The 27825-nt window shown below is 47.3% G+C and overlaps 1 protein-coding gene across 1 annotated transcript; it reads right to left on the reverse strand.

The window, feature by feature from the left end:
• Positions 1 to 54: 54 nt before the first annotated feature.
• Positions 55 to 27495, reverse strand: LOC122696950 (ubiquinol-cytochrome-c reductase complex assembly factor 2). The gene is made up of 4 exons (XM_043907195.1): positions 27320 to 27495; positions 4260 to 4334; positions 3438 to 3507; positions 55 to 235 (listed from the first exon to the last, which is right to left on the reverse strand). Exons 1-4 carry the CDS (start codon positions 27455 to 27457, stop codon positions 108 to 110), a joined length of 411 nt encoding a protein of 136 aa, XP_043763130.1. The 5' UTR covers positions 27458 to 27495; the 3' UTR covers positions 55 to 107.
• Positions 27496 to 27825: the final 330 nt, after the last annotated feature.

Genomic DNA, 27825 nt, shown 5'->3' on the forward strand with positions numbered 1-27825 from the left:
GAGAAACAAAGGCTTCCTCTCTGTGAAGGCCAGACGAGATTCCCGAACCATGAGGATGGGGAAATCAGGGCGTTTTATTGATGATGGCAACACACACGACGCCACGCTTAGGTGCGCGGGCGCGGAAGGGCCCGCGCCCAGGCTTTGTGCTTTTCCTCGGGGTCCCCGGGGGCAAACTTCTCCTGCAGCTTCTTCCACATGCCTTTATTCATCTCCTTAAACTCATCCAATGTATCTGCAAAAGGAGAAGACAACAAAAAAGGGTGAACTGTAAAATGATTACACAGGTTGGCCCCAAGGGCTTTCGCCATCAGGCAGGACTCTTCACGGAGAAAAGGACGTGCGGCCCCAGCTTCTGAGAAGCGAGCAGAGCAGGGTAACGGACGAATACCGTGAGTGGGCACGAGCACGGGTACCAGACCGTGTCCTGACAGCGGCCTCTGCTCACATCGTCCCCATGCAGCAGCCAAGCAGGGCCCGCTCTGCCGCCCGTGAGCCAGGACACAGTGCTGCTGTGTCGGCTTCGCAACCCACGCGCCCTGAGGCTCGTCACAACACTCGACCTGAGCCTCAGGGGCTGTCTCCGTTGTACAGACGTGGGGACTTGAGGCAGAGTGGGGTAAGGGAACCTGAGTAGGCTCCACGGCAGGAAGCGGCAGAGCTGGGGTCTGAACCCAGGCACTTACATCCACCCACACCACGGGGATGAGCGGACACCCTCGACTCCAGCAGGAAACTGGGCCCGGGCCCCCGTCCCCACCCACCATTTCCACACTGGGTCCCCTCAAGCAATCAGGTTCCTCATCACTGAGCCTCAGGTTCCTCATCTGCGAAGTGGAGACATAAACACCTGCCTCACAAGCTGTGAGCTGTGTTCTGTAGTAATTTTACTGATTTCTGACTGTGCTGGGTCTTCGTTGCCGTGCGTGCGGCCTTCTTTCTAGTTGCAGTGTGCAGACTTCCCACTGGGGGGCTTCTCTTGCAGCAGAGCACCGGCTCTAGGGCTCACGGGCTCTGGAGCACAGGCTCAATAGTTGTGGCTCAAGGGCTTAGCTGCTCTGAGGCACGGGGGATTTTCCAAGATCAGGGATTGAACCCGTGTCTCCTGCATTGCTTCTGCATTGACAGGATTCTCTTCCATTGAGCTACCAGTGAAAGTGAAAAGTTGCTCAGTCGGGTCCGACTCTTTGTGACCCCATATACAGTTCCTGGAGTTCTTCAGGCCAGAATACTGGAGTGGGTAGCCATTCCCTTCTCCAGGGGATCTTCCCAACCCAGGGATCAAACCCAGGTCTCCCGTATTGCAGGCGGATTCTTTACCAGCTGAGCCACCAGGGAAGCCCCCAAAGTTGTGACCTTTAAAGGAAATGATGGAGGTGATGTACTTGGCACCTGGCCCACATTCCAGAAAAGGGAGCCCTCTTCACAGACATGAAGGTGGCAGGAGCCAGTGGGGCCTTCATTCAGAAACATACACCCAGCCCTCCTCCCCACCCCAAGCAACCAGGGCAGGGTATCTCAGTCAGCACCAGCGAGGCTTAGGGCCAGGTAGCCCTTTGTTGCGGGGCAGACCCGGCACTGTGGCCGCATCTCAGCCTTGACCCACCGGACGGCAGTAGCCCCTTCCCGCCAAGCCTGATGACCATCACAGTCTCCAGACGCTGCCAGAGTTTCCCTGCGGAGCAAAATTGAGTCTGAATTGACAACCACTGGTCTAAAGTCTCCCCAGGGCTAAAGTTCTATGATACCTAATTTTACTTATATTTTAAGTTTAGATTTTATTTATGAATTAATTTATGAAATTAATTTTTATAGCCTGGATTTCCATCTCTTAATGAAACTTATGGAGAAAAAGAATAGCTGTTCTGAACAAAAAGGTAACTTACATTATTACAATTATTGTCAGTGGACTCTTGACTAAATGAGGACTAGCTCTGTACCCCAGCCACGAGCCCAGCATCCTACCCCAACTTTTCCAGAAGTCCAGGTTGCCTCGTGGGGCACAAAATGGGATGCCGTAGGCTCCCTGTCTCAACAAGCCCTGAGGCTCCTTCAGAGACTCCCGGGACCCCACCTCAGGGTGGACACACTTGGGACCAACACTGGGGCCACATTTCAGACTTGCCAGGCCCTCAAATCCTCACTACGAACACTGCAAGGTGTTCTCCTGCCCTGTCAGAGGGAACATTTGGTAAGCTTATTCCACAGAGTCACAACAAAAAGATGAGGCTTGCTGTGAAAGCTAATTATCAGCCAATTTCCTAAGGCTGAGCTCCCTGCCGTCGCAGAACAAGCCACAGCACAGACCAGTGGGGGAGGTCTTGCGTCTCCCCGTCGTGGCGTCCCTGTTCTCCCCCAACCCAGCGTCCCGAGCGTTAACAAAGGGCAGAGGCTGAGCTTCTAGAGCTCCTTTCCGTTCTGATTTCAAGTTCAAACTTTGCTTAAACTCTTTGGGGTCCTCACAATGACACTGTGCATCGAAGCTTGTAATTACATGGGCCTGGGGACAGGGGGGTATACTCTTTGGATATACATAAAATTGCCAATAAAGTGATTCTGCCTGGCCAAAGTGTCTTTACCCCAGTTTTTCAGAGTACTGTAATAAAAGTAGGATCAGGGTCAACACACAATGGCAGATGACACCACCAGGTTTTAATCTGTTCAGAAGGCTGAGTTTTCTGGAAGCCTAAATCCTCAAACCTTAGTGGCTGAAGCATACCAGAGAAATAGGAAACAGAAATTTCTAGAGTACCAGAAAGCAAATGTTTCAGGGCCATGCCCTCCCAGAAAAGGTTAGCCTATTTTTATATGTGGTGTCCTTGGCAATAAAAATAGTAATTTTCCAGAACCTGCCTGTTTCAACCCAGGCTCCCCCGGCCACCACCCGCCACGTGCCCCTCTGGTGACAATGGACGTGGGGAAGAAGGAGGGGCTGGGTGAGGCAGGGTATTTCCTTTCTTGTTAATCAGGGTCTGTCAAGGACTCCAAAACAAACCTAGTTAAACTCGTATCTAACCCGCAGCCCATGTCTCCATACACGTCCACTGAATGGCTTTTTGTTTTAATTAAAACCCTCATTGTTTATAAAGGCCTCTTAGGACCATAAAAATAAAATTATTTTCCTTCCATCCTGACTTCAACTACTTCCATTTGGCAAATACATATTCCCCTGTTCCCTGCTGCCCAGTCTTGAATTTAAAAGCTCTGAAGATAAATTTGCTTTTTTTTTTTTTAAATTTGCTTTTTTTAAATAACGCCTTTGACCTTCTCCATATTCTATGACCAAAAAACATGAGCCCTGTAGCTTCAGAATTTCCTGTGGGCTATTCCACAAGACTTTCCATCAAGCAAAGCTGTCTTATTAGATGATTCCCCGGGACCACTCAAAAACCCACTTGCAAACCAACCAGAAGCGGCAGCAGCTGCGCTTCCCATACCTGTGGACAGGATCAGCTTGTACTCTTCCAGGGACAGGCCGCTGAAGCTTGTGTCTCGGGGGCGAGGGTACTGGTCACAGGGGCAGAGAGGAGGGAGGGGAGAGGTTAGTTCCGTGGCACACGAGAGAGGCGAGCTCTCAAGGGCAGTTCACAGGCCCTGGTGTCCAGAGGCCAGAGGGAGGGGAGCAGCGCCACCTGGAGGCCACACTGGCGTCCACAGCAGAGGCGCCTGAGCCTCTGGAGACCCAGGCTGGGGCCGGGGGAAGACCCAGACCTGAGGCCGCGTCCCCGACCAGCCCCCGGGCAGTGCCACGCTGCGGCTGACCATACTTTGGGTCATGAGGATTTAGGAGAAATCCCCTTTTCATGCAGACTAGGCCTTTGGCCATGTGTATCTGTGGAGTTACTGAGCACATTTTTCAAGACTGGGGAAGAAACACACTTAGTGGAATTTGACAGCAGTCACGTCACGGCCAAGGAGAGGCCCAGCGTGTTCTGACAGGACTTCCGGTCACTTCAACTCTGTCACCAGCGTGTCAGGAGGGTGGGCCAATCTGTGCGAGACCCAACAGCTGTCGGACACACCCAGAAGCACCCCCTGGCATACAAAACGTGGCTTTTCTTCAAAATTACAAAGACCTTTCATTTAGGTGACCTAAAAGCCTCTACCAAGTGCCTTAGTTGGCTTGGTTGAAATTACTGGTTACATTCGAAACCAGCAAAACCACAATTCTATACAAAACATCACATAATCAGATTCCCTCACTCTTACTGGCTGTCTGCAGTCAGAGGCCTGGGGACAGAAAAGACTGGCCCACTCACCTTGTGTTTGTAGTAGTTTGAGTGCAGCCGTGCCAAGCTCTCGTACATCTGATCACAGGCCTCAGGCTCTGCAATCTGAAAAACAAAGGACCCCGAGAAAGTGAGCAAACCAGCCCCACCCGCACGCCGGCCTGCACCCTGCACCTTGAGGGGGACCCCCCAAGTCAGGCCTTCACAGGAAGCAGGCCTGCAGCTCTGCGCCGGCTTCTCCGACTACAGGTCTTGCTGTTAGAAATCTCCTTTTTGGAATAATGATTCCACCTCAGCAACCCCCCAACCTGCAAAAAAACTCAATCGGCAAATCAATATTTGTGGGGCACCCGTGATGCGTGAGTCAGCAAGCCACTGAGGTGGGAGGCACTGCAGGAAAAATCCAACACTGGCAGGAGCGCTGAGGGCAGTGCGGGCCGCAAGAAGTCAGAGGAGGCGAGTTCCCGCGTGCTCAAGTGGCCAGCAGGTGATGGAAGTGGGACTAAGCAGGGATCTGCAGAAGGCACAGGAGTCGGGGAGAGTGCAGCGGGCCTTCCCGATGGAGGGGGCGGCCGGCATGCACAGGGCAGAGGAGGCAGGGGCAACCTGTGCCTCAGACCGGGCCACCTGGCCGCGGGCCTGAGGGTGCACGGGCAAGAAAAAGATGAGAGCTCTGTGAGTTAAACCTTCAAAATACAGATTCTCTTATGAAAGGGAAAAAAAAAAAATCATCTGAACTTTCATCTGTGGTGAGTAGGGAGCTGTTGAGTGTGATAAGGAAAGAAACATGAAGAAAGCAGTGTCTTAGGATGAGACAGGTAACTGAGGAGACCTGAGAGGGAGAGTCAGGTGCTGTGAGGAAGGACAGAAGGATGCCTTGCAGACAGGCAGGAGGAAGGTGGCCCCACTGGGAATTCCAGGCAAGAAGGGTGACACACGGAGGAGACACGGGTTTTCCCCTTCCATGTCTCTTCCTGGTTTTCCCTTCCTTCTGCCTTTGCCATTATTTAGCTAGTTCCTTATATTATTCTGCCAAGAATTCTGAAAGCGCCCCAGAATGAAACTTCCTCTTCAATGTTTTATCCCAGAATTCAAACGATGGATTTTTCCAACTTAAATCCTTTCTCGAAGAAGAAAGAACATAAATAAATCAGTAGTTGAGTGTTTTAAAAAGGTAGCTCTGCTTCTGCCTCCGAGTGCACGTCAGATAATGTCCCCACTTGACAGCAGACAAAAGGACAGCCTGTCACCGAGTTCTGCCCGCGCCATTCCCCGGCTCAGGCCACCTGTCGGTGGGGCACCCAGGCAGCCACATCGGGAGAGAAGAGGTGAGGGGCTGAGGAGGCAGCCGGTGTTTGCGGAATAATAGTCAAAGGCACTATTTGAACGGATCGGGGTTAAAGGGCTGAAAAGAAAGAACGGATGGAAAAACAGGAGGCCGGTGACTGAGTTCTGATTCCCCGAGGCGGGGCTTTCAGAGAAAGTCCAGCTGGAAAAGAATCTGCAGCATGCACTTTGCGGGAAGAGCATTTTGAACGCTCTGTCTTTGGCAGCGCATGCAAAACCGAGAGCTAACCAGACGAGAGACGAACAGAAGGCGCAAGGTGCAAAAGGAAAAAGAGTAACACCAGCCAAACTTCCAGCGACTACTGTGGAGACCGTCACAAGACAATTGGATGGATGTGTTCACTTCTAAGCTGACGAGAACTCCCGTATGCCCGGCCCATTCTGGAGCTGGCATCCGTGGCTGTGGGCAGCAGCCAGGTCAAACCACTGTGTCTGGATCCTGTCACTTAGGAGCTCTGGGGTATCGGGCAAATCACTGTCTCTTTCCTGACACTTAATTTCCTGAGAATGATGACATTCTCTCATATAACCACAGATCCACGAGCAAATTCAGGACATTCGACGTTGACACAACACTTCTCTCTATCCCAGTGCCCATATTCCAACTCTGTCAACTGTCTCAGTAAAAATCCTTGTAGGAAAAAAGTACTTTCGGCCCAGGCTCGCCTCCAGCACTACCTGCTGCATTTCTTTCTCTTGCAGCCAGGACACCTCGGTCTTTGTCTTTCCTGCATTGACATTTTTGAAGCATACTGGCCAAATTAACCTTTCTTTTAAAAGAAAACGATCTTCCCTATTTCTGAGGGCCATGTGAGGATAAGTGAGGTTAACACCTGGACTGCTCTGAATTCAGGGCCTGGGACGCTAACGAAGGTGGTTACTATTAGCAGTCAACAGTTACGGTAAACACAGCCCTCACAGCACTACCTACCAGGCTAAAGAGAAGACTTCAGGATGATCCCTGCAACAGCGGAGTGAGGGCGTGTGGAGGGCACCCCGACGCCACTAGCGGAGCCAGGGAGCCCACCTAGGGTCCTGGCGGGGGCAGGCAGTAGTCCCCACGGGACGGGGGCGCTCCAGGCACGGGGCCGGCCCGCGCCCACGCTGAGGGGACCGCAGTGAGGACACATCAGTGGATTGGTGCTGCTGGCGTGACTGCGGGGTGTGGCGGGAGGTGGAAGTGACTCCTCAAGCTTCGCCCCAGCCCTCGTCGAACCTCCAGTCCTGACCCTGATGGCTCTCAGTGGGCCCCAAGTGCTCCACGGTCACCCCAGTGGAGATCACACGCCGACCCTGTCTCTGCCAGGCGAGTGGCCGCCTGCAGCACTGTCCCCCACCTGCAGGCCCCGCGTCCTGACCTTCCCCTCCTACACCACTGACCACTGTCCCAACCCAGCTCTCACAGCGCTGCCTCCGGCCAGCAGCCCGCCCGGCTCCCCCGGGGACAGACCGCCGGCACGCTGCGTCCTCCCCAGTCCCAGCTCCCACCAGACCCTCGCCCTCAGGGTCCCGCCAGCAGGAGTCCCCTCCTGCCCCTCCTCTGAGTGCGATGGTGACGGCGGGCTGGAGGCCACCTCCTCTGTACCCTGGGCGGGGGGCAGGGCGCGTGCCACCTCTGGCAGAGCAGGAGGGCAGAGGGGAGGGACAGGGAGAGGAAGGGGTCACCTGCAGTGCGACCCTCTGGGTTCCCTCGACCTTTCAAAAGTCTTTCAGTATTAAACAGACAGTCTCCCAGATACTTTCCGTAAAGTCTGGCGCTCACTGAATAATCAGAATCACCTCTAAATGACCAATCACCAAAAAATGAACTTGTCACTCAATTTCCCATTTGAGGTCAGAAGATGTCTATACAAGGCCGTAAAGGTAGCTCAGTGGAGGTGATGGGAGCTGAGGGATGGCAATTTCTGGCCAGTTATTACTGCCGCCTGAGCAGAGATGGAGCCACGGCCAATTCTGGGTTTCTAGTCACACCCAACCCAAGCTCAGCAATTACAAAAAAGAGTCTTATTTACTACTTAAAACTACATCAATAGAAACCATTCTCTCATTCCGGAAGCCTTACCACATACCTACATCCTACACTTTATTCACAGATATCAGCACAAACACTGAATTCTGAAATACAGTTTTCCCTGATGAAGTGTACTGTGCATTTAAGGAACATTTTCATACAAGCTTTAAATTACCTGATTTTGCATTCACACCTAATGAGATTATGGACATTTTAGGACTAATAGCAGCACTGGGTTTGAAAAAGGCAGCAAGGGATATTATGAAGAATTCAGCTCTGCTCCCTAAATGTGAATAAAATAGATGTTCGACGGACAAAGTGTCCTTTATGGCTCTATTTTCGCTCCTTTCGCATTTCCCCTGCTCAGTCGTCAGTAAATTTCTCTTTACCATATTAAACTTTTATACATACAAATCTACATCGTTGCCGCAGGCACTGACTTCGATTTTCAAAATTGAATTTTGGGTGGTGACAGCAATTGGTACAGCGGCCCCTGTTCTAGTCACACAAAGGGATGCATAAGCACTTTTGGGAAAGGGTGCTGCAGATTGCTTTGCTAATTAAGGTAGGGCTGGATTCAGTCCAGGAGGATCTGTGAAAAAAGGTTTTCATGACTTGGTAATGAACTTCTGAAATGAGTTCATTCTGTTATGGGAGACTATTCCCTTGAGTTCAACTGAAAATCTTTCCTGAGCACCTACTATGTAGAGTACTCTGCTAGGCGGCTGCCAGGGGACGTAAAGACCCAGCCTCGGCTCCAGAGAAGGTGACGATCAAGCTGAGACAAGATACACACACAATAAAAATAAAAAATGACCAGGACAGAGTGTAACTGAGTGCCACAGTTACAGGAGATCAGAGGCAGCAGCTGGTGACCAGGCCTGCTTCCCACGGCAGGTGTGGCGGGGAAGGTTTGGGTTTCACTGCAGTGACAGCTCAGAGTGATACAGAGTCAGAGGCCGTCACTTTGAAGAGTACAGACTTCAGAGCTGGACTTGGTGGAATGGGGATTGGAGGGACTGGAAGCAAGAGGCGTGAAAAACCAGGGGGACAAGGATGGTCCAGGGTCTTAAGTGGCTCCAAGGAGTGCTTCAAGGCCTGGGGAGCCACCAGATTCCTAACAAGCCCTGTGTCTGCGCTTTCATCCACGGGCACCAGGTTCTCAAAGGTTAAGAACCACTGAGGGGGCGTCCCTGGCGGCTCATCTACCCGCCAATGCAAGAGACACGGGTTTGATCTCTGATCTGGGAGGATCCCACATGCCAGAGAGTGACTGAGCCTGTGCTCCACAGCCTGAAAGTCACAACCCCTGAAGCCCACGCGCCACGACTCCTGAAGACCACACACCACGAGCCCTGAAGACCATGCACCACGACTCCTGAGCCCACATGCCAGAACTCCTGAAGCCCACGCACCACGACCCTGAAGCCCATGTACAACTCCTGAAGACCACACGCCACAACCCCTGAGCCCACACACCACAACCTTGAAGCCCACGCACAACTCCTGAAGACCACACGCCACGACTCCTGAAGACCACGCACCATGACTCCTGAAGACCATGCACAACCCCTGAGCCCACTCACCACGATTCCTGAGCCCACATGCCCTAGAGCCCATGCTCAGCGCAAAGAGAAGACACGGCAATGAGGAGCCTGTGCACTGCAACTAGAGAGTAGCCTGGGTTTGCCGCAACGAGAGACAATCCTGTGTGGCAACAAAGACGCAGCACAGCCAAAAAAAAAAAAAACCACTGGGGGCAGAGATCAAGATGGCGGAATAGAAGGATGTTGAGCTCATCTCCTCCCACAAATACATCAAAAAATCTCCATGTGGAAAATTTCACAGAATACCCACTGAACACTGGCATAAGATCTTGTACAACCAAAGCTGTAAGAACGGTCACCACATAACTGGATAGGATGAAAGAAAAAAAAAGCAAAAGGAATCAGGACAGGAGGAAGCTTTCATTTCAAAGGGAAAAGGTTCCCGTACCCTGGGAAGCCCCTTCACTGACCGGGAGGCCCACCGGGAAGACAGGGAGCCTCAGAGGAGAGTGCGGCGGCCGGCCTGTGGAAGGCAGGACAGAGGGGGACAAGCAAGGCAGCGCGGGCCACCTTGCTGCACTTCCCAGCCACCCAAGACGCACGCCTGCTGGTGTGGAGAATGGCTGGGGCTGGAACTGGGCCTTCAGAGGACTCACCTGGGCTGTGCAGAGACAGCCCAGAGGGCCTGCAGTGTGGTCTGAGCTGCAATTGTGGGGCGTGGGGTGGGGTGCATGTCAGGACAGAGCCTAGCTCTGCCACAGAAGCCACCCTTCAACGTGGGGGCGGGGGGAAGCACGAGCCCACCACAGCAACCTCGTTCTCGGGGGTCACAGTGGGCACGGCTCTGCCCCTGTGAGCTCTGGGAGTGTGCAAGCGCCAGCAGATTGCCCACACATGGAGGTGGGGCTGAAATCTGAGCCGATTCTTGGCAGGTGAGTGACCAGCAAATTTATGCCGGCAGCAGCATCTAGGGGACATCTGAGCTGATTACTGGTGCTCCCCTAGCTGAGGCAAGTCTGGCGCCAGCAATAACAAACGTTGTGGGCACGCATACAGGGAAGCGGGGCTGAAATCTGAGCTGATTACTGGTGTTCCCACAGCAGAGGTGGGGCTGAGGGCAGTACCAACAACAGTGTACTTGGAGAGCATGCACAACAGGTGACAGGAAATGGCACAGAACACATGTCCAGGGAGACACCTCCTGGGGAGGAATACACAGCAGCTCCTTTTCCCGTGGGAGCACTCCAGTCCCACCAACCACACACCACAGCTTACAACTGGATTTGGGGCTTCTGCTCCAACAACTGGGGATTAGACCCTGCCCCTAACGGGGCTGTGACAACCACAGAGCAAAGAGGAGGCCCTGCCCAACACCCAGGGCAGGCCGTGGTCACCACAACATCAGACACACTGCCATCAAGGGGGGACGGGCCAGCACTCTGTGAGGAAAGACATGGCAAGCATCCATAACAAAAACAGCCCTCACACCAAAATATTCGACTCAAACAGGCTACACAGGGATGTCCCATTTAAAAACAGCTGTTCATGATCACAGTCGATAACCGTTTTCCCTAGATTCAGAGTCACAGTAATATAAGTAAAATAGAAGAGCAGAGGAACCATTCTCAATGAAAAGAACAAGAGAAATCCCCTAAAAGAATAAACAATGAAACACACCTCTCCAGTCCACCAGATCCTGGGTTCAAAAGAAAGGTAAAGAAATGGCGAAGGAATTAAGGCGATCGACAGAAATGCAGATAACTGTAACAAGGAACTAACATCAGATAAATTGGCAACCCACTCCAGTATTCTTGCCTGGAGAACTACTTGGACAGAGAAGCCTGGCAGGCTACGGTCCATGGGGTCACAAAGAATCAGACACGACTGAGTGACTAACACACACTGTTAGATTTGCAGCTGATACCACTCTAATGGCAGAAAGTGAAGAACTAAAAAGCTCTGTGATGAGGGGGAAAGAGGAGAGTGAAAAAGCTGGCTTAAAACTCAACATTCAAAAAACTAAGATTATGGCATCCAGTCTTCATGGCAAACAGGTGGGGAAAAATAGAAATGTTAGGGGAAGCACACTGACTCAAACTGCCCACCCTGGCCAGGTACCAGTTTTACGACAGGAGGCCCTGGTAAGGAACACAGAACTAATAAGCCACCACTAACAGGGAGAGTTCGGGAAAGGTCAAAAAGGGATACCACGTGCCCAACCACCTTCCAGAATCCTTCTCGCTGGCATCCATTCTGGCTGAACAAGGCGTGCACCACCAGGAAGGACTCTGAGTCAGAATGACAGGCTAAGGACAACCCGGAATTAATCCCATCACCATAAAACCAGAGCCTGTGGGCCAGTTCTGCAGAGCTGTTCTCCTGGGTCCCCTTAGCCCACTGCTCTCTGTCCAGGCGCCCCTTCCCAATAAAGTCTCTTGCTTTGTCAGCTCATGTGTCTCCTTGGACAATTCATTTCCAAGTGTTAGATAAGAGCCCACTTCAGGCCCTGGAAGGGGTCCCCATTCCTGCAACAGAGACAGTGGCAGAGTTATTTTCTTGGGCTTCAAAATCACTGTGGACGGGGACTGCAGCCACAAAATTAAAAGACGCTTGCTCCTTGGAAGAAAAACTATGACAAATCTTGACAGCATATTAAAAAGCAGAGACATCACTGTGCCAACAAAGGTCCGTCTAATCGAAGCCATGGTTTTTCCAGTGGTCATGTACGGATGTTAGAGTTGGACTATAAAGAAAGTTGAGTGCCAAAGAATTGATGCTTTTGAACTGTGGTGCTGGAGAAGACTCTTGAGAGTCCCGTGGACAGCAAGGAGAATAAACCAGTCAGTCCTAAAGGAAATCAGTCCTGACTATTTATTGGAAGGATTTATGCTGATGCTGAAGTTGCAATACTCTGGCCACCTGATGCGAAGAGCCGACTCACTGGAAAAGACCCTGATGCTGGGAAAGACCGAAGGCAGGAGAAGGGGGAAACGGAGGATGAGATGGTTGGATGGTATCACTGACTCAATGGACATGAGCTTGAGCAGGCTCTGGGAGATGGTAAAGGACAGGGAAGACTGGCGTGCTGCAGCTCATGGGGTTGCAAAGAGTCGGACACGACTGAGCGACTGAACAAGAACAAACATGAAGAAGAGGCAATCAAAATCAGAGAGCTCAACTGCCGAGATGAAAACTAAGCTAAAGGCAATCAATAGCAAACCAAGTAATGCAGAAGAATGAATAAGTGATCTGGAAGACTGTCAACTACAAATTGGCATTTGCCAAGAGCATTTGCTAGCAACTGAACACCACCACGGGCATTTGCCATCCACCGCTGTGGAGACGGAAGCCTGTGCTGCTGCAGCCGCTGACCTTCAGCACGCCCTCTGTGCTCCAGGGCAGCTGGCGGAACAGGTCTTTAGATAGCAAGGTGTCTGCAGGAACTGATTTCATGATCCCAGCCTTGCATCTCTTCATATCTAGACGAGATCGGGCGCGTTCAGGGTGGTATGGCCGTAGACTCTTCATATCTAGAAAAGCACTAACTTCCTTCCTGGTGACATCAGCTCCTCATGACTAGCAGAAAACCTTCTGTAAAGTAAGCACTTAATTGCATTGAACTCCCCCTTCACCAAAATCTTATATATTGATCTTCCCCACTGCCTCTTTGCAGCAGTCTCTCAGAGCTATCTGAGGTGCTGTCTCCCGGCAGTCCTCATTATGCCCCAAATAAAATATAACTTGCAACACTCACATTGTACATCTTTTTAATCAACAAGACAAAATAACAGAAATCATTCAGTTAGAATGGTAGACAGAAAGACAAATGAAAAAAGAAAATGGAAGCAACATATAAGGTTTATGGGATACAAAGCGTGCCAATCTATGCATAAGGATTTCAGAAGAACGTTGAATTATGGCTGAAAACTTGCCAAACCTGAAGAAGGAAACAGGTATCGAAGTACAGGAAGAACAGAGGGTTCCAAACAAGATGAACCCGACAGACCTAAACCAAGATGTATCATAATTAAAATGGCAAAAGTTAAAGATAAAAAGAGAACTCTTTAAGGCAGCAAGAGAAAAACAAAAGAGTAAGTTACAAGGGTGTCAGGGAATGTTTGACGGGAGGATTCCTACATGCTGTCTCTCATGAGTCCTTTGTCCCTCTTCAAGCGGAACAGCACGCTGCTCCCAGGGACTGAGGTCATTGCGTGAGGCAAGCATGAGTCTCCTTTAGTAAACATTCTCCTTAGGACAAAACAGCTTAATCTCCTTCCCCTTTCTTGAGATATGGATTGTCTCCTGACCTTGTGGTAACAGTTGCTGTACATTTGGTTTTCTGATCTCTATCATTCCCGAAAGAAGTTTCTTGTACTGCAGCCTATATATACTCATAGAAAAATCATTAAAGCACCTTTGCTCCATCAGAGCTTAGGTCCCCGGGTCTTTTTGTCTCTCTCTCTCTCTCTTTCTCTCTTTCACTTTCTTATCGTCGACTCTGCACCACAAGGTTCCGGTCCATTAAAGGACCCCAACAAATGGCGCCCGAACAGGGACCAATCATAGCTATAACAATTACTTCTTTTGCTATAATCAATCATATTTTATACAAGCCTGTGTTCCATTTCCTTTTGTTACAGCTATAGGAAACTTACAATTCAATAAGACTATACGTTCTGTAACTTGCATAAATTGCAGATTATGTACTTGTCTTAACTCCTCTATTTCCTTAAGATATGATTCTCTTTTAATTCTTCGATCTCAACGTAGTCTATGGTTACCAATAAATCTCCAACGGCCCTGGGAAGAAGGTCCCATGGCTGGACTTGCTTCCTGGTTGCTTACTAAATTGCTCTAGCGATGTAAACGATTCATTGGATGGCTGATTTTTGGCATTATAAGATTAATAACTAAAAAAAAAAAAAAAAAAAAAGATTAATAACTATTTGCACCATTGCTGTCATGACTAGCGTTACTTTACAAACCTCAATTCAAACACATAATTTTATCCAAAATTGGACTAAAGATGCCCATACTATATGGCCCACTCAGACTCAGATAGATGAGGAAATTCAAGAAGAAATACAGGAACTGAAAACAGCCATCGAATGGGTTGGAGATCAATTAACAGATGTACAAAAACAGGTGATGCTAAAATGTGACTAGAATTCTACTCAATTTTGTGTTACTCCTGTTCATTTTAATAATAGTGCCTACAACTGGGAACAAATCAAGTATCATTTACAAAACATACATGATAATGCCTCTCTGAATGTACAGTTATTACAAAAAGAAATATTTGAAATCTTTTCTAATAATCTGCCCTCTTCCATTGATATGGAAACTTTAGCTAAACAATTAGCTGATCAATTATCTGGGCTAGACCCACGTGGATGGTTTCAAAGTCTTACTCATGGCATTGGATCTGGAACCATAATTTTGGTGATTGTCTTAACAATTATATTTGTTGTCTACCGTTGCCTTCATGCAAAGATTGTCAAAACTAAACAAACTCTGATGGTCAGAACTCTTCTTACAAATATTATAAATAAATAAGGGGGAACTGTCAGGGAATGTTTGACGGGAGGATTCCTACATGCTGTCTCTCATGAGTCCTTTGTCCCTCTTCAAGCGGAACAGCACGCTGCTCCCAGGGACTGAGGTCATTGCGTGAGGCAAGCATGAGTCTCCTTTAGTAAACATTCTCCTTAGGACAAAACAGCTTAATCTCCTTCCCCTTTCTTGAGATATGGATTGTCTCCTGACCTTGTGGTAACAGTTGCTGTACATTTGGTTTTCTGATCTCTATCATTCCCGAAAGAAGTTTCTTGTACTGCAGCCTATATATACTCATAGAAAAATCATTAAAGCACCTTTGCTCCATCAGAGCTTAGGTCCCCGGGTCTTTTTGTCTCTCTCTCTCTCTCTTTCTCTCTTTCACTTTCTTATCGTCGACTCCGCACCACAAGGTTCCGGTCCATTAAAGGACCCCAACACAAGGGAACCCCCATGAGTGTATCAGCTGATTTCTCTGTAGAAACTCTGCAGGCCAGAGGGAGCAACAAGATATATTCGAAGTCCTGAAAGGCAGAAATCCGCAACCTAGGGTACTCTACCCAGCAAGATCATTATTTACAATAGAAGGAGAGATAATGGATCTCTCAGACAAGCAAAAACTAAAAGAATACAGCAATACTTAGAACTATCCTGAAAAAGAGTATTGAAAGGTCTTCTCTGAATAGAAGAGAAGCAAGAACCTATAGGAAAGGGAAAATCACAACAGAAAAAGCAAATATATGAAAGGATTGTAGATCACTTAAATAAACCAAAACATACATTAAAAAAACAGAAAAAAAATTTGTGAAAGCAATTATAACCACAATGAACAACAAAAGGATAAACATGAAAATGTAAAACAGGAGATTAAAATCACATCATTCTTACTTGGGAGAGTGGAATAAGAAAAGTGTGGATTTTTTGTTTTTAATGTGTTTGAGCTTATACGACTACCAGTCTAAAGCAAGCAGGTACCATCAAACCACAAAAGGAAAAACAAAAAGAAAGGAACAAAGAAGCAATATAAAGTCAACTGGAAAAGCAGGTTTAGAATGGCAATAAACACATACCTATCGATAATTACTTAAATGCCAGTGGACTAAATGCTCTGATCAAAAGACATAGAATGGCAGGTTGGATAATAAAACAAGAGCCTACAACATGCTAAAGACCCATTTTAGGGCTAAGGATAACACAGGTTGAAGGTGAGAGGATGGAAAAAAATATTTCATGCAAACAGAAATGACAAGAAAGTGGGGATCACAGGATCGTATCAGACAAAATAGACTTTAAAACAAAGGCCATAAAGAAAGATACAGAGGGACACTATATAATGATAAATGGATCGATACAAGAAGAAGATATACTTAGTAATATATATGAACCCAATATAGGAGCAACTAAATAAATAAATTCTAACAGACATAAAAGGAGAAACTGATGGGAATACAATAAGAAGAGATTTTAACTGATGGGACTACAATAACAAGAGATTTTAACACCCCTCTGACATCAACCAGTAATGCTGAAGAAGCTGAAGTTGAACAGTTCTATAAGACCTACAAGACCTTCTAGAACTAACACCCAAAAGCAATGTCTTTTTCATTACAGGGGACTGGAATGCAAAAGTAGGAAGTCAAGAGATACATGGAGTAACAGGCAAATTTGGCCTTGGAGTACAAAACGAAGCAGGGCAAAGGCTAACGGAGTTTTGCCAAGAGAATGCACTGGTCATAGCAAACCGTCAGAAGAGAAGACTCTACACATGCACATCACTAGATGGTTAATACCGAAATCAGATTGATTATATTCTTTGCAGCCAAAGATGCAGAAGCTCTATACAGTCAGCAGAAAGGCCAGGAGCTGACTGCAGCTCAGATTATGAACTTCCTATTGCCAAATTCAGACTTGAACTGAAAAGAGTAGGGAAAACCACTAGATCATTCAGGTATGACATAAATCAAATCCCTTACGATTATACAGCGGAAGTGACAAACAGATTCAAGAGATTAGATCTGGTAGACATAGTGCCTGAAGAACTATGGATGGAGGTTCGTGACACTGTACAGGAGGCAGGGATCAAGACCATCCCCAAGAAAAAGAAATGCAGAAAGGCAAAACGGTTGTCTGAGAAGGTCTTACGAATAGCTGAGAAAAGAAGAGAAGTGAAAAGCAAAGGAGAAAAGGGAAGATATACCCATTTGAATGCAGAGTTCCAAAGAACAGCACAGAGAGATAAGAAAGCTTTCCTCAGTGCTCAATGCAAAGAAATAGAGGAAAACAATAGAATGGGAAAGACTAGAGATCTCTTCAAGAAAATTAGAGATACCAAGGGAACATTTCATGCAAAGATGGGCACAATAAAGGACAGAAATGGTATGGACCTAACAGAAGCAGAACATATTAAAAAGAGGTGGCAAGAATACACAGAAGAACTGAACAAAAAAGATCCTCACGACCCAGATAATCACGATGGTGTGATCACTCACCTAGAGCCAGACATCCTGGAATGTGAAGTCAAGTTTGGGCCTTAGGAAACATCACTATGAACAAAGCTAGTGCAGATGATGGAATTCCAATTGAGCTATTTCAAATCCTAAAATATGATGCTGTGAAAGTGCTGCGCTCAATATGCCAGCAAATTTGGAAAACTCAGCAGTGGCCACAGGACTGGAAAAGATCAGTTTTCATTCCAATCCCAAAGAAAGGCAATGCCAAAGAAGGTTCAAACTACTGCACAATTGCACTCATCTCACACGCTAGCAAAGTAATGCTAAAAATTCTCCAAGTCAGGTTTCAACAGTACGTGAACTGTGAACTTCCAGATGTTCAAGCTGGATTTAGAAAAGGCAGAGGAACCACAGATCCAATTGCCAACATCTGTTGGATCATCAAAAGAGCAAGAGAGTTCCAGAAAAACATCTATTTCTGCCTTATAGGCTATGCCAAAGCCTTTGACTGTGTGGATCACAACAAACTGTAGAAAATTCTTCAATAGATGGGAATATCAGAACACCTGACCTGCCTCCTGAGAAATCTGTATGCAGGTCAAGAAGCAACAGTTAGAACTGGACATGGAACAACAGACTGGTTCCAAATTGGGAAAGGAGTACATCAAGGCTGATACCGTGACCCTGCTTATTTAACTTATATGCAGAGTATATTATTTGAAATGCTGGGCTGGATGAAGCACAAGCTGGGAATCAAGATTGCTGAGAAATATCAATAACCTTAGATGTGCAGATGACACCACCTTTGTGCCAGAAAGTAAAGAAGAACTGAAGAGCCCCTTGATGAAAGTGAAAGAGGAGAGTGAGAAAGTTGGTTTAAAACTCAACATTCAGAAAATGAAGATCATAGCATCTGGTCCCATCAGTTCATGGCAAATAGATGAGGAAATAATGGAAACAGTGAAAGACTTTATGTTTTTGGGTTCCAAAATCACTGCAGATGGTAACTGAAGCCATAAAATTAAAAGACGCTTGCTTCTTGGAAGAAAAGCCAAGATCAACCTAGGCAGCATATTAAAAAGCAGAAACATTACTTTGCCAACAAAGGTCCATCTAGTCAAAGCTATGGTTGTTCCAGTAGTCATGTACGGATGTGAGAGTTGGACTATAAAGAAACCTGAGCACCGAAGAACTGATGCTTTTGAACTGTGGTGTTGGAGGAGACTCTTGAAAGTTCCTTGGAGATCCAACCCTGAATACTCACTGGAAGGACTAATGCTGAAGCTGAAGTGCCAATACTTTGGCCACCTGATGTGAAGAACTGACTCATTGGAAAAGACCCTGATGCTGGGAAGGATTGAGGGCAGGAGGAGAAGGGGACGATAGAGGAGGAGATGGTTAGATGGCATCACCAACTCGATGGACATGAGTTTGAGCAAGCTCCATGAGTTGGTGATGGACAGGGAGGGCTGGCGTCCATGGAGTCACAAAGAGTTGGACACTACTGAGCAACTGAACTGACATCAACGGACAGATCTCCCAAACAGAAAATCAATAAGGCAACAGAGATTCTAAATGACACAAGAGAACAGTCAGGCTTAATTGATATTTTCAGGACAGTACATCCAAAAAATCAGAATACACATTCAGGTGCACATGGAACATTTTTTAGGATTGATGACTTACTAGGACATAAAACAATCTCAACAAATTTAAGAGCACAGAAATTATTCCAAGCATGTTTTCTTTTTTTTTTTCCAAGCATCTTTTCTGACAATAACAGCATGAAACAAGAAATCAACCATAGAAAGAGAAACGGGGGGGAAAAAAAAAGATTACATGGAGACTAAACAGGATACTGAACAACCAATAGGCCAATGACAAAGTCAAAGAGGAAATTAAAAAATACCTTAAGACAAATGACAATGAAAATGCAACCAGACAAAATCTATGGGACACGGCAAAAGCAATTCTTGGTGGAAAGTTCACAGCGATGAAGGCATTCCTCAAAAAAACAAGAAAAATATCAAATAATCCAAAATACCAGTTAAAAGAATTAGAAAAAGAAGAACAAACAAACCTAAAGTCAGAAGAAAAGAGACTGAAAACCTCTGGCTAGGCTCCCCAAGAAGAGAGGGGACCCAAACAAAGAAAATAAGAAATGAAAGAGGAGAAATAACAACTGACATCACAGAGATATAAGAAGCCATAAGAGGATACCATGAACAATTATCTGCCAACAAACTGGATAATCTAGAAGAAATGGATGTTTCTAGAAACATATAGCCCACCAAAACTGCATCAGGAAACAGGAAATTTGTTTTGTTTTTTGGTTGCACTGTGTAGCTTCTGTAATCTTAGTTCCCTGACCAGGGATTGAACCTGGGTCATGGCAGTGAAAGCTCTGAGTCCTAACCACTGAACCACCAGGGAATTCCCAAGAAGAAATAGATAATTTGAACAGACTGATCACTAGAAGTGAAATAGAAGCTGTAGTATAAAAAAACTCCCTGCAAACAAAAGTCCAGGGCCAGATGGCTTCACTAGGGAATACTACCAAACATACATAGAAGAACTTATACTGACCTTCTCAAATTCTTCCAAGAGACTGAAGAGGGACCACTCCCAAAGTCATTCTATGAAGCCACCATCACCCTGATACTAAAACCAAAGACACCACCAAAAAAGAAAACTACAGGCCAACATCTTTGATAAATACAGATGGAAAAATTCTCAGCAGAATAGCAGCAGGACTTCCCTGGTGGTCTCGTGGTTGAGAACTTGCCTGCCGATGCAGGGGACGCAGGGGCAGCCCCTGGTCTGGGAAGACGCCACACGCTGCAGGACTCCCCTCATGCGCCATGCCTCCCGGAGCCGCGTGCTTCAGAGTCTGTGATCCGCGCTGCTGAGCCTGCGTGCCGCAAACGTGGACGCTGGCGAGGGTCTGTGTGTCTCAACGAGAAAAGCCACTGCAATGAGGGGCCCACACACTACAACTAGAGAGCACTCCCTGCTCACCAAAACCAGAGAAAGCCCATGCACAGCAATGAAGACCCAGTGCGGCCAAAAACAAATAAGTAGTTAATTTAAAAAAAAACAACTAGCAAACCAAATCCAATAACACATAAAAAGGATCGTATACCATCATCAGGCTGTATTCATCCAAAGTTAACAAGAATGGCTCAACATACGCAAATCAGTGTGATACACCCCATAAACAAAAGACAAAAATCACATACATGATCATCTCAATAGGTGCAGAAAAAGCATTTGATAAAATTCAATGTCCACTCATGATTAAAAACTCCTCTCAAAGCAGGTATAGAGGGAACATATCTCAATATAATCAAAGTTTACTTATGACAAACCCACAACCAATGTAATACTCAACAGTGAAAAGCTGAAAGCCTTCCCACGAAAACCTGGAACAAGACAAGGATGCCCACTCTCACCACTTCACAGCAATCAGACAAGAAAAATAAAAGGTATCCAAATTAGCAGGGAAGAGGTAAAACTCACTGTATGAAGAAGATATGATCCCCATACAGAAAACCACAAAGAGTCAACACAAAAACTTTTAGAGCAGATAGATGAGATTAGCAAGGTAGGGCTTCCCAGGTAGCTCAGTGCTAAAGAATCCATCTGCCAGTGCAGGAGCTGTGGGTTTGATCCTTGGGTTAGGAAGATCCCCTGAAGGAAATGGCAACCCATTCCATTATTTTTGCCTGGGAAAATCCCACGGAAGAGTAGCCTGGCAGGCTAGTCCATGGGGTTATAAGAGTCAGACATGACTTAGTGACTAAATGACAACAACAAAGCAGGATACAAGAATTAATGTACAGAAATCAACAGCATTTCTCTACACTAACAATGAAACATCAGAAAGTGAAAAAAAAAAAAAATCCTTTTAAAATCTCATCAAAAAAACAAAAAACATCCTAGGAATAAACCTCACCAAGGAAGTGAAAGACTTATATGCTGAGAACTATAAAATACTGCTAGAGGAAACTGAAGATGATTCAAAGAAATGGAGATGTATCCCATGCTCTTGCATTGGAGGAATTAAAATTGTTAAAATGGCCATAGAACCCCATCAAATTACTCATGATATTTTTCACAAAACTGGAATAATCCTAAAATTTATCTTTAACCGTAAAAGGCCCAGAATTGCCAAAGCAATCCTGGGGAAAAAGAACAAAGCTGGAGGCATAACCCTCCCTGCCTTCAGACAATAATACCACAAAGCTACAGTAATCAAAATAGTATGGTACTGGCACTAAATCTGACAAATGCATCAGTGAAACAAAGTAGAGAGCCCAGAAATAAACCCATACACAGGTCAATTAATCTTCTGCAAAGGAGGCAACAATACACAACGGAGAAAAGACATTCTCTCTTTAGCAAGTGGTGTTGGGAAAGCTGCATAGCCTCCTGTAAATCAATGACATTAGATTACTTCCCCATACCACACACAACAAGAAACTCAAAATGGCTTAAAAAGTTAAACCTAAGACATGATAATATAAAACTCCTAGAAGAGACATAGGCAAAAGAAAAAACAAACAGAACCTAATCACTTACAAGCTTTTGCAAAGCAAAGGAAACGATAACAAAATGAAAAGACAACCTATGGACTAGGAGAAAATACGTCCAAACAATGCAACCAACAAGGGCTTAACTTCTAAAATATACAGAACAGCTCATACAACTCAACAATAAAAAAACACACAACCCAACTGAAAAATGGTCAAAAGACTAAACAGACATTTCTGCAAAGAAGTAATACAGATAGCCAATAGGCACATGAAAAGATGCTCAACACTGTTAATTATTAAGAGAAATGCAAATCAAAACAGAAACAAGGGATTACCTCACACGAGTCAGAATGGCAATCATCAAAAAGCCTACAAACAACAAATGCCGGAAAGGGTGTGGAGAAGAGGGAGCCCTCCTTCACTGCTGGTGGGAAGGTAAACTGGTTCAGCCACTATGGAGAACAGTATAGAGTTTCTAAAAAACTAAAAATAAACAGTTGCCATGTGATTCAGCAATCCCACTCCTGGGCATATATCTGGAAAAGACTACAACTCTAATTAGAAAAGATACATGCACCCCAATGTTCACAGTAGCATTACTTACAACAGCAAGACATGGCAGCAACCTAAAAGCCCATCAACAAATGAATGGATAAAGACGATGTAGTACATATATACAATGGAATATTATAAAAAAAAAAAAAGAGTGAAATAATGCCATTTGCAGCATCATGGATGGACTTAGAGATTACCACCCTCTGTGAAGTCAGTCACAGAAAGACAAATGTTATCTGTGGAATCTAAAAAATGATACAAATGAACTTATTTACAAAACAAAAACAGACTCATCTACATAGAAAACAATCTTACAGTTACCAGAGGGGAAGCAGGGGAGGGACAAGTTAGTTTGGGATTAACAGATACACAGTACTATACCTAAAACAGATAAACAAGGACGGACCACATAGCACAGGGACCTATATTCAGTGTCTTGTAATAACTCAGAAGGGAAAGGAATCTGAAAAAGAACATATATACGTATAACTGGATCACTTTGTTATATACCTGAAACAAACAGCACTGTAAATCAACTATACTTGACAAAAAGAACTGACTACATCACGGCCAGTTTAGGAGGCAGTGGGGAAAGGCCCCCGCTGGGCTGGGGTCCGGTGCGGGGCAGACACAGGCCATCAAAGAGTGAAAGCCTCACCAAGCTGCACTAGTCCAGGAGGCAACAGGCAGACCCTCAGATCTCTAAGGGGGGACCCACTGACAGTGGTGGACGATCTAGATCTCCAGGAGGCACACTACATCTCTGAACATGCCTAGAAAACTGCCGTGCCTTGGTCTAAACACTACCTTAACTCCCTCCAGCTCCATCCAGAACCAGGGGAGAGAAAGAGACAAGATATCTGCATTCCCTCTCAGGCCTGATTCTCTTCACAATGGCTGCTTTGCAGTGGGCTCAATATTACAACTAAAAAATAGCACAATCTGCCCTCAGGTCATTCATCAATAAATACAGAGGAGCCACACGGTGGGTGACGCTGGATGGCAGCACTTGCCAGCAGACTCCACACTGAGCCACAGGCCCAGGCCTTGACTGGATGACTGAGAAAACAGGAGAGGAAACCTTTCAGTGCCCCTCTGAGGACCTGGATGGAGGACCTATGTTACCGCCACCCCCAAAAAAGTTCAACTCCTTTCAAACGGGGCTGCTATTATTTCCACTTGGATATTTAACAGAAGAACTCCCTGGTGGGTGAGCCCCTTCCTGGGAGGCTCCTCCGAGCTGGTCCCCATTCTAGTTCAGTGGGCGCTGCCAGGAAGCCGCCTGCACCTAATGAGCTCATTAGAAGCGCTGGCGCCTTCCCCTCTACTTAAGTCAACAATTACTGTTGTTTTCGCCACCTTCTCCCGTGTTGTGATTCTTTTATTAATCTCTTGGTGCTGCAGGGAACATGCACTCTCTTAAGGAAACTGGACTGAAAGGAGGCAAAATCCATGAACATTCACTTTAAAAAACTGCACAATAGAATAGAGGATGAAAGAGGTGTTAAGCGTGTTCTCTCTTCCCACCAACCCCTCCCTCTTGGTGGGCTGAGGGTGGAGTGGACCATGAGACTCCCCAGAGGGCGAGCTGCAGGAGGATAAATGGAGGCAGCTATTTTTGTGCTCTGGTTTGTGGTCTGAAGGATTAATTTGCTTTCTAGGCGATCTGGCTTTTCTGTGCTCCGATCCCACTTGAGGATGGTCTTTCCCCCATGTGCGCTGGGGAGGGAGGGGTTGGGCCAAAGAAAAGCAGGTGGGTAAACAGAGAGATGTTTCATTCTTTGCCCAAACTGTCCATGGGCCAAAGAGGTTCTGAGCAGGGAAGGAGGGGAAGGGAGGGCTTGAAGTGCAGGGAACAGGACTCCTTTCTAACAAGAAGAAACAACTCGGGAGGAATGGGAGCTGAGGAAAGATCGGGCACAAAGGAGACTATGCGCCCTTGTCCCGCCGCTTAACTCCCAGGGACTCCAAATAAGTTACTTTTCTGATTTCGTTTCTTTGCAGAGTGAGGATCGCAGTGGTGACCTCAGCTCAGCTGCACTAAGGATTAGACTAAGTAAGCTCATGCACACAAGTGTGCCATGCACGAGTTCAGCGTTACCGTCCAGATGCAGGGAGCCACGAGGCTGACAGCAGGACTGCCTGTCCCTCCCCTCTATGGGAACAAACACAGAGAGCCTCCCCGTCCCGTCCTGTCTTTCCAGCAATCTCGGCAAAACCAAGGGGGAGAGCCACACCGATCAGCTGACTGGGTTGAATGCCTACCCCTGGCTGCCAGTTTAATAAACCACCTTTCTTTCTCAAGGTCTTTATAAATGATCCGGGGGCGTCAGTGGGAGTGACTCAATGCTGTTCTCAATTCCGGCAAGGGACTACTCCTTCTAAAAATTACTGCAGATTTACTAAGCCTGGGAGCATTCTCAAGCGGCAGAAGGATGAGGGACCACGATAGTGGTCCTGAGTAATGTGCCTGCTGCCATCATGATGCACTGGTTCCCTCTACCAGGGACGCATTCATCAGTGGTCGGGAACCATCAACCGAGCCGCGAGTCGCATCTGCAGCCGTGACTCAAATCTGTGTGGGCCTTCTACTCTTCAGAACCGTCTCCCTAAGTGATGACAAGGGATGACAATTCCAAAAGAGAAAGCGCAATCCTCCTTTTCTGGCTCTTCTCACTCTAACAATCAAGTAGGTGAATGTCAGACTCTCACCTTCCCAGGGTCTAACCTCTGGCAGCTTCTCTGCTGGCTGGTTTCACCACTCGAATTTCATCAGAGTTAAGTCACGTGCCTGCCCAACCATAACCTCCCTGGTGATAAGGACTAGGTTCTGTCCCTCTTCTGCCATTCCTGCAGTTCCCCACAGAGTGAGCTCTCAAATTAATTCTCACCTCTCAGGACACGGAAATATTCCCATCTCGCTCTTCACTACTTCTCTCCATCTAGATCTGCTACATCTGCAGCTATATTCAAATGATTTTTGTCTCATGAGCCATAATCATAATTTATTTACCCATTCATTCATTTACTGAGTGTCTTTTATGTGCCAGGAACTATGCTAGACGCTCTGGGGAGAAAGATAAAAATAGCACCATCTCTATTCTCAGGAAGCTCACACTGAAAATACATGGGAAGCAGAGCCCTAGAAAGACTATGGGATTTGAAGAGTTGGGAATAGTTATGACTCCTGCCTTCAAGATCTTTATACTCTGGGCCAGTGAAGACCACTGTAAGAAGTGTGAAGGCCCTCACTGTTGTGGGACCCTCACCCCATTCCCAAATCCCTGAAACAGACATGCTGTCCACGCCCACCACCCAGTCAGCATTTGGTTTCTGTGATGCCACTGGGCATGTTGTTCTTGTTCTATCAGGTAGGCTGGCTTGGCTCTGGGCTGGGCTAAGTTGAAAAAAGGCAATGTTCCTGCTTTGACAGGTTGTGGCCAAATTTCCAAAAAGTCATTTCTTCACAATGTGTGTGTACGTGCATGTCACATCTCATGTATCTGACCTCTTGCCTGAGCCCCAGGCTCAAATATCCCACTGTCAACTTGACATTTGCACTTGGAAGTAAATCCACTTCGCATCTCAAGTTAAACACGTCTAACACCAAATTCAGGATGCTCTTCCCACACCCCACCTGCTCTTTATCTTGCTTCTTCCTCAGCTCAAGAAACAGCACCACCCTGCACCCAGCAGCTCAGGCCAAAACCATCTATCCTTGGTTCCTCTTCCCCTTTACCCTACATCTAATACATCAAAAAGTCCTGCTGATACAACCTTCACATTGCAACCCCAATCTGGCCACTTCCATCTCCTGTGCTGTCATCTTATATCCAAGCCACCACCATTTCCTGCCTGGGCTACTAGAGGAGCCTCCTCTCCAGTTGTTCCTATTCCTGCCTCCCTATAATCCATTCACTGATACAACCAGAGTGGTCTTAAAAAAAAAAAAAAAAGAGTACATTAGGTTACATCAGCCTGCTGACTAAGCCTCCAGAATAGCTTCTCTCTGGTATTTATGATAAAATCCAACTCCTAACCAGAGCCTGCCTAGAAGATCCTATGACACCTGGCTCTTGTTTTTTTTTGACTGACACCTCTTAGCAAACGCCATTTCACTCACTACCCTTCAGCCACTTGGACTTTCTTTTTGCTTCCTGCCTCAGGACCTTTGCACCGCCTAAAAGGACACCAGGTGTGTTCACTGTCGGCTCATCATCTTCCCTTAGGCCTCATCTATGTCTCACCTCCTCAGTAAGGCTTTATTGATCATACCTAATATTACCCCTTTACCAGGGTACTCTATCTCACGCCCATCACAGTACTTATCTAGACTGTCCTAGGTATATCTACCTGCTTACTGTGTCCTGAACTAGGACCTAAACAAATTTCACGTGGGGGGGACCTCATCTAGTTAACTGCTGTCTCCCCAGCACCTGGCACAGTCCTGGCACATAGCGGGTGCTCCATAAGCACGTGCTGTGTGAATGAACAAATCCCAGAGCCGCAGCACCGACCTGGAGGAGAGCAAGAACACAGGTCCACTACTCACACACAGGGACACAGCGTGAGGCCTCAAACCTGCCGGACGGGTTACGGGGGCCCAGGAGACACACCAAGACTTAGCGGGCGTCCTGCGGAGGTCCTTGGACATCAGCTCAGTCACTGAACAACACTCCGAGGTACTGGCTTCGTGTCAGGGGAGCAACAAGCCTATGACTGTCATTACCTAAGGCTGGTGCCGTGCGACAACCTGGCTGCAACCTGAGTCATCGAGAGCGTTTAAAAACAAAGGCCCTAGAGATTTTGATTCAGTAAGGTTGAACGGTCCCAGGCTACAAGATTTTAAAACTCTTCTTTATGAGCCTGCAAAGTACAGCCGGGTGAAAGGGCCGAGCAGAAGCCGGGGCCCCAGCTCTCCGCGGGGCCTCGGGGCGTTAGGGGGGTCCCGCGCACGTGCGCCCGAGCAAAAAGGCGCGCGCATGCGCAGGCCCGCCGCCGGCCCGCTCGCGGCCTCGCCCCGCCTCGTCCTCCTCTCCCCTCGCCCCGACCGCCTCCCCGCCACAGGCGGGCCCCACAGCCTGGTCACCTGGGTGTTCTCTCCCTCCCGAAAGGCCTGCGCTACCCGCTGCCGCAGATAAGCGCCCAAGTCCCGGCCCCGTTTGGTCTCGTCCACTGGCCATTCCTCACACAGCTTAAGAAACCGCCGGTAGCGGCTGGCCGCCATGTTAGGCCCCACTTGACTCCGCCCCTGAGGGAGGAGTCGGCGCCGACAGACGGCGCTTGCGCACTAGGCGTCGCCAGCTTCCCGAAGAGGGGGGCCGGGAGGGACGAGCGAGCATGCGCCGCTGGGCGGCGCGCTTGCCGCTCTGAGGGAAGGACAGCGGCTCGCTTGCCTCTGCAAGTCAATTCAGTGTTCCTCCTCCAGGAACTAGTCCAGCTCCCAGGGGCAAGCCAGGCGTGGAGTATCCTGGGGACAGCTTTGCTCCTCTTTTGCAATGACTGCACAAGCTCCAGACTAAAACAACCTTCCTCTGAGACCTCTGCTAATTTGCGTAACTGATTAGGTTGCATGTAAATACAGGTTGTTGTTCG

The sequence above is a fragment of the Cervus elaphus genome, chromosome 7 (genome assembly GCF_910594005.1).
Source record: "Cervus elaphus chromosome 7, mCerEla1.1, whole genome shotgun sequence".
In the NCBI taxonomy this organism is placed as follows: domain Eukaryota; kingdom Metazoa; phylum Chordata; class Mammalia; order Artiodactyla; family Cervidae; genus Cervus; species Cervus elaphus.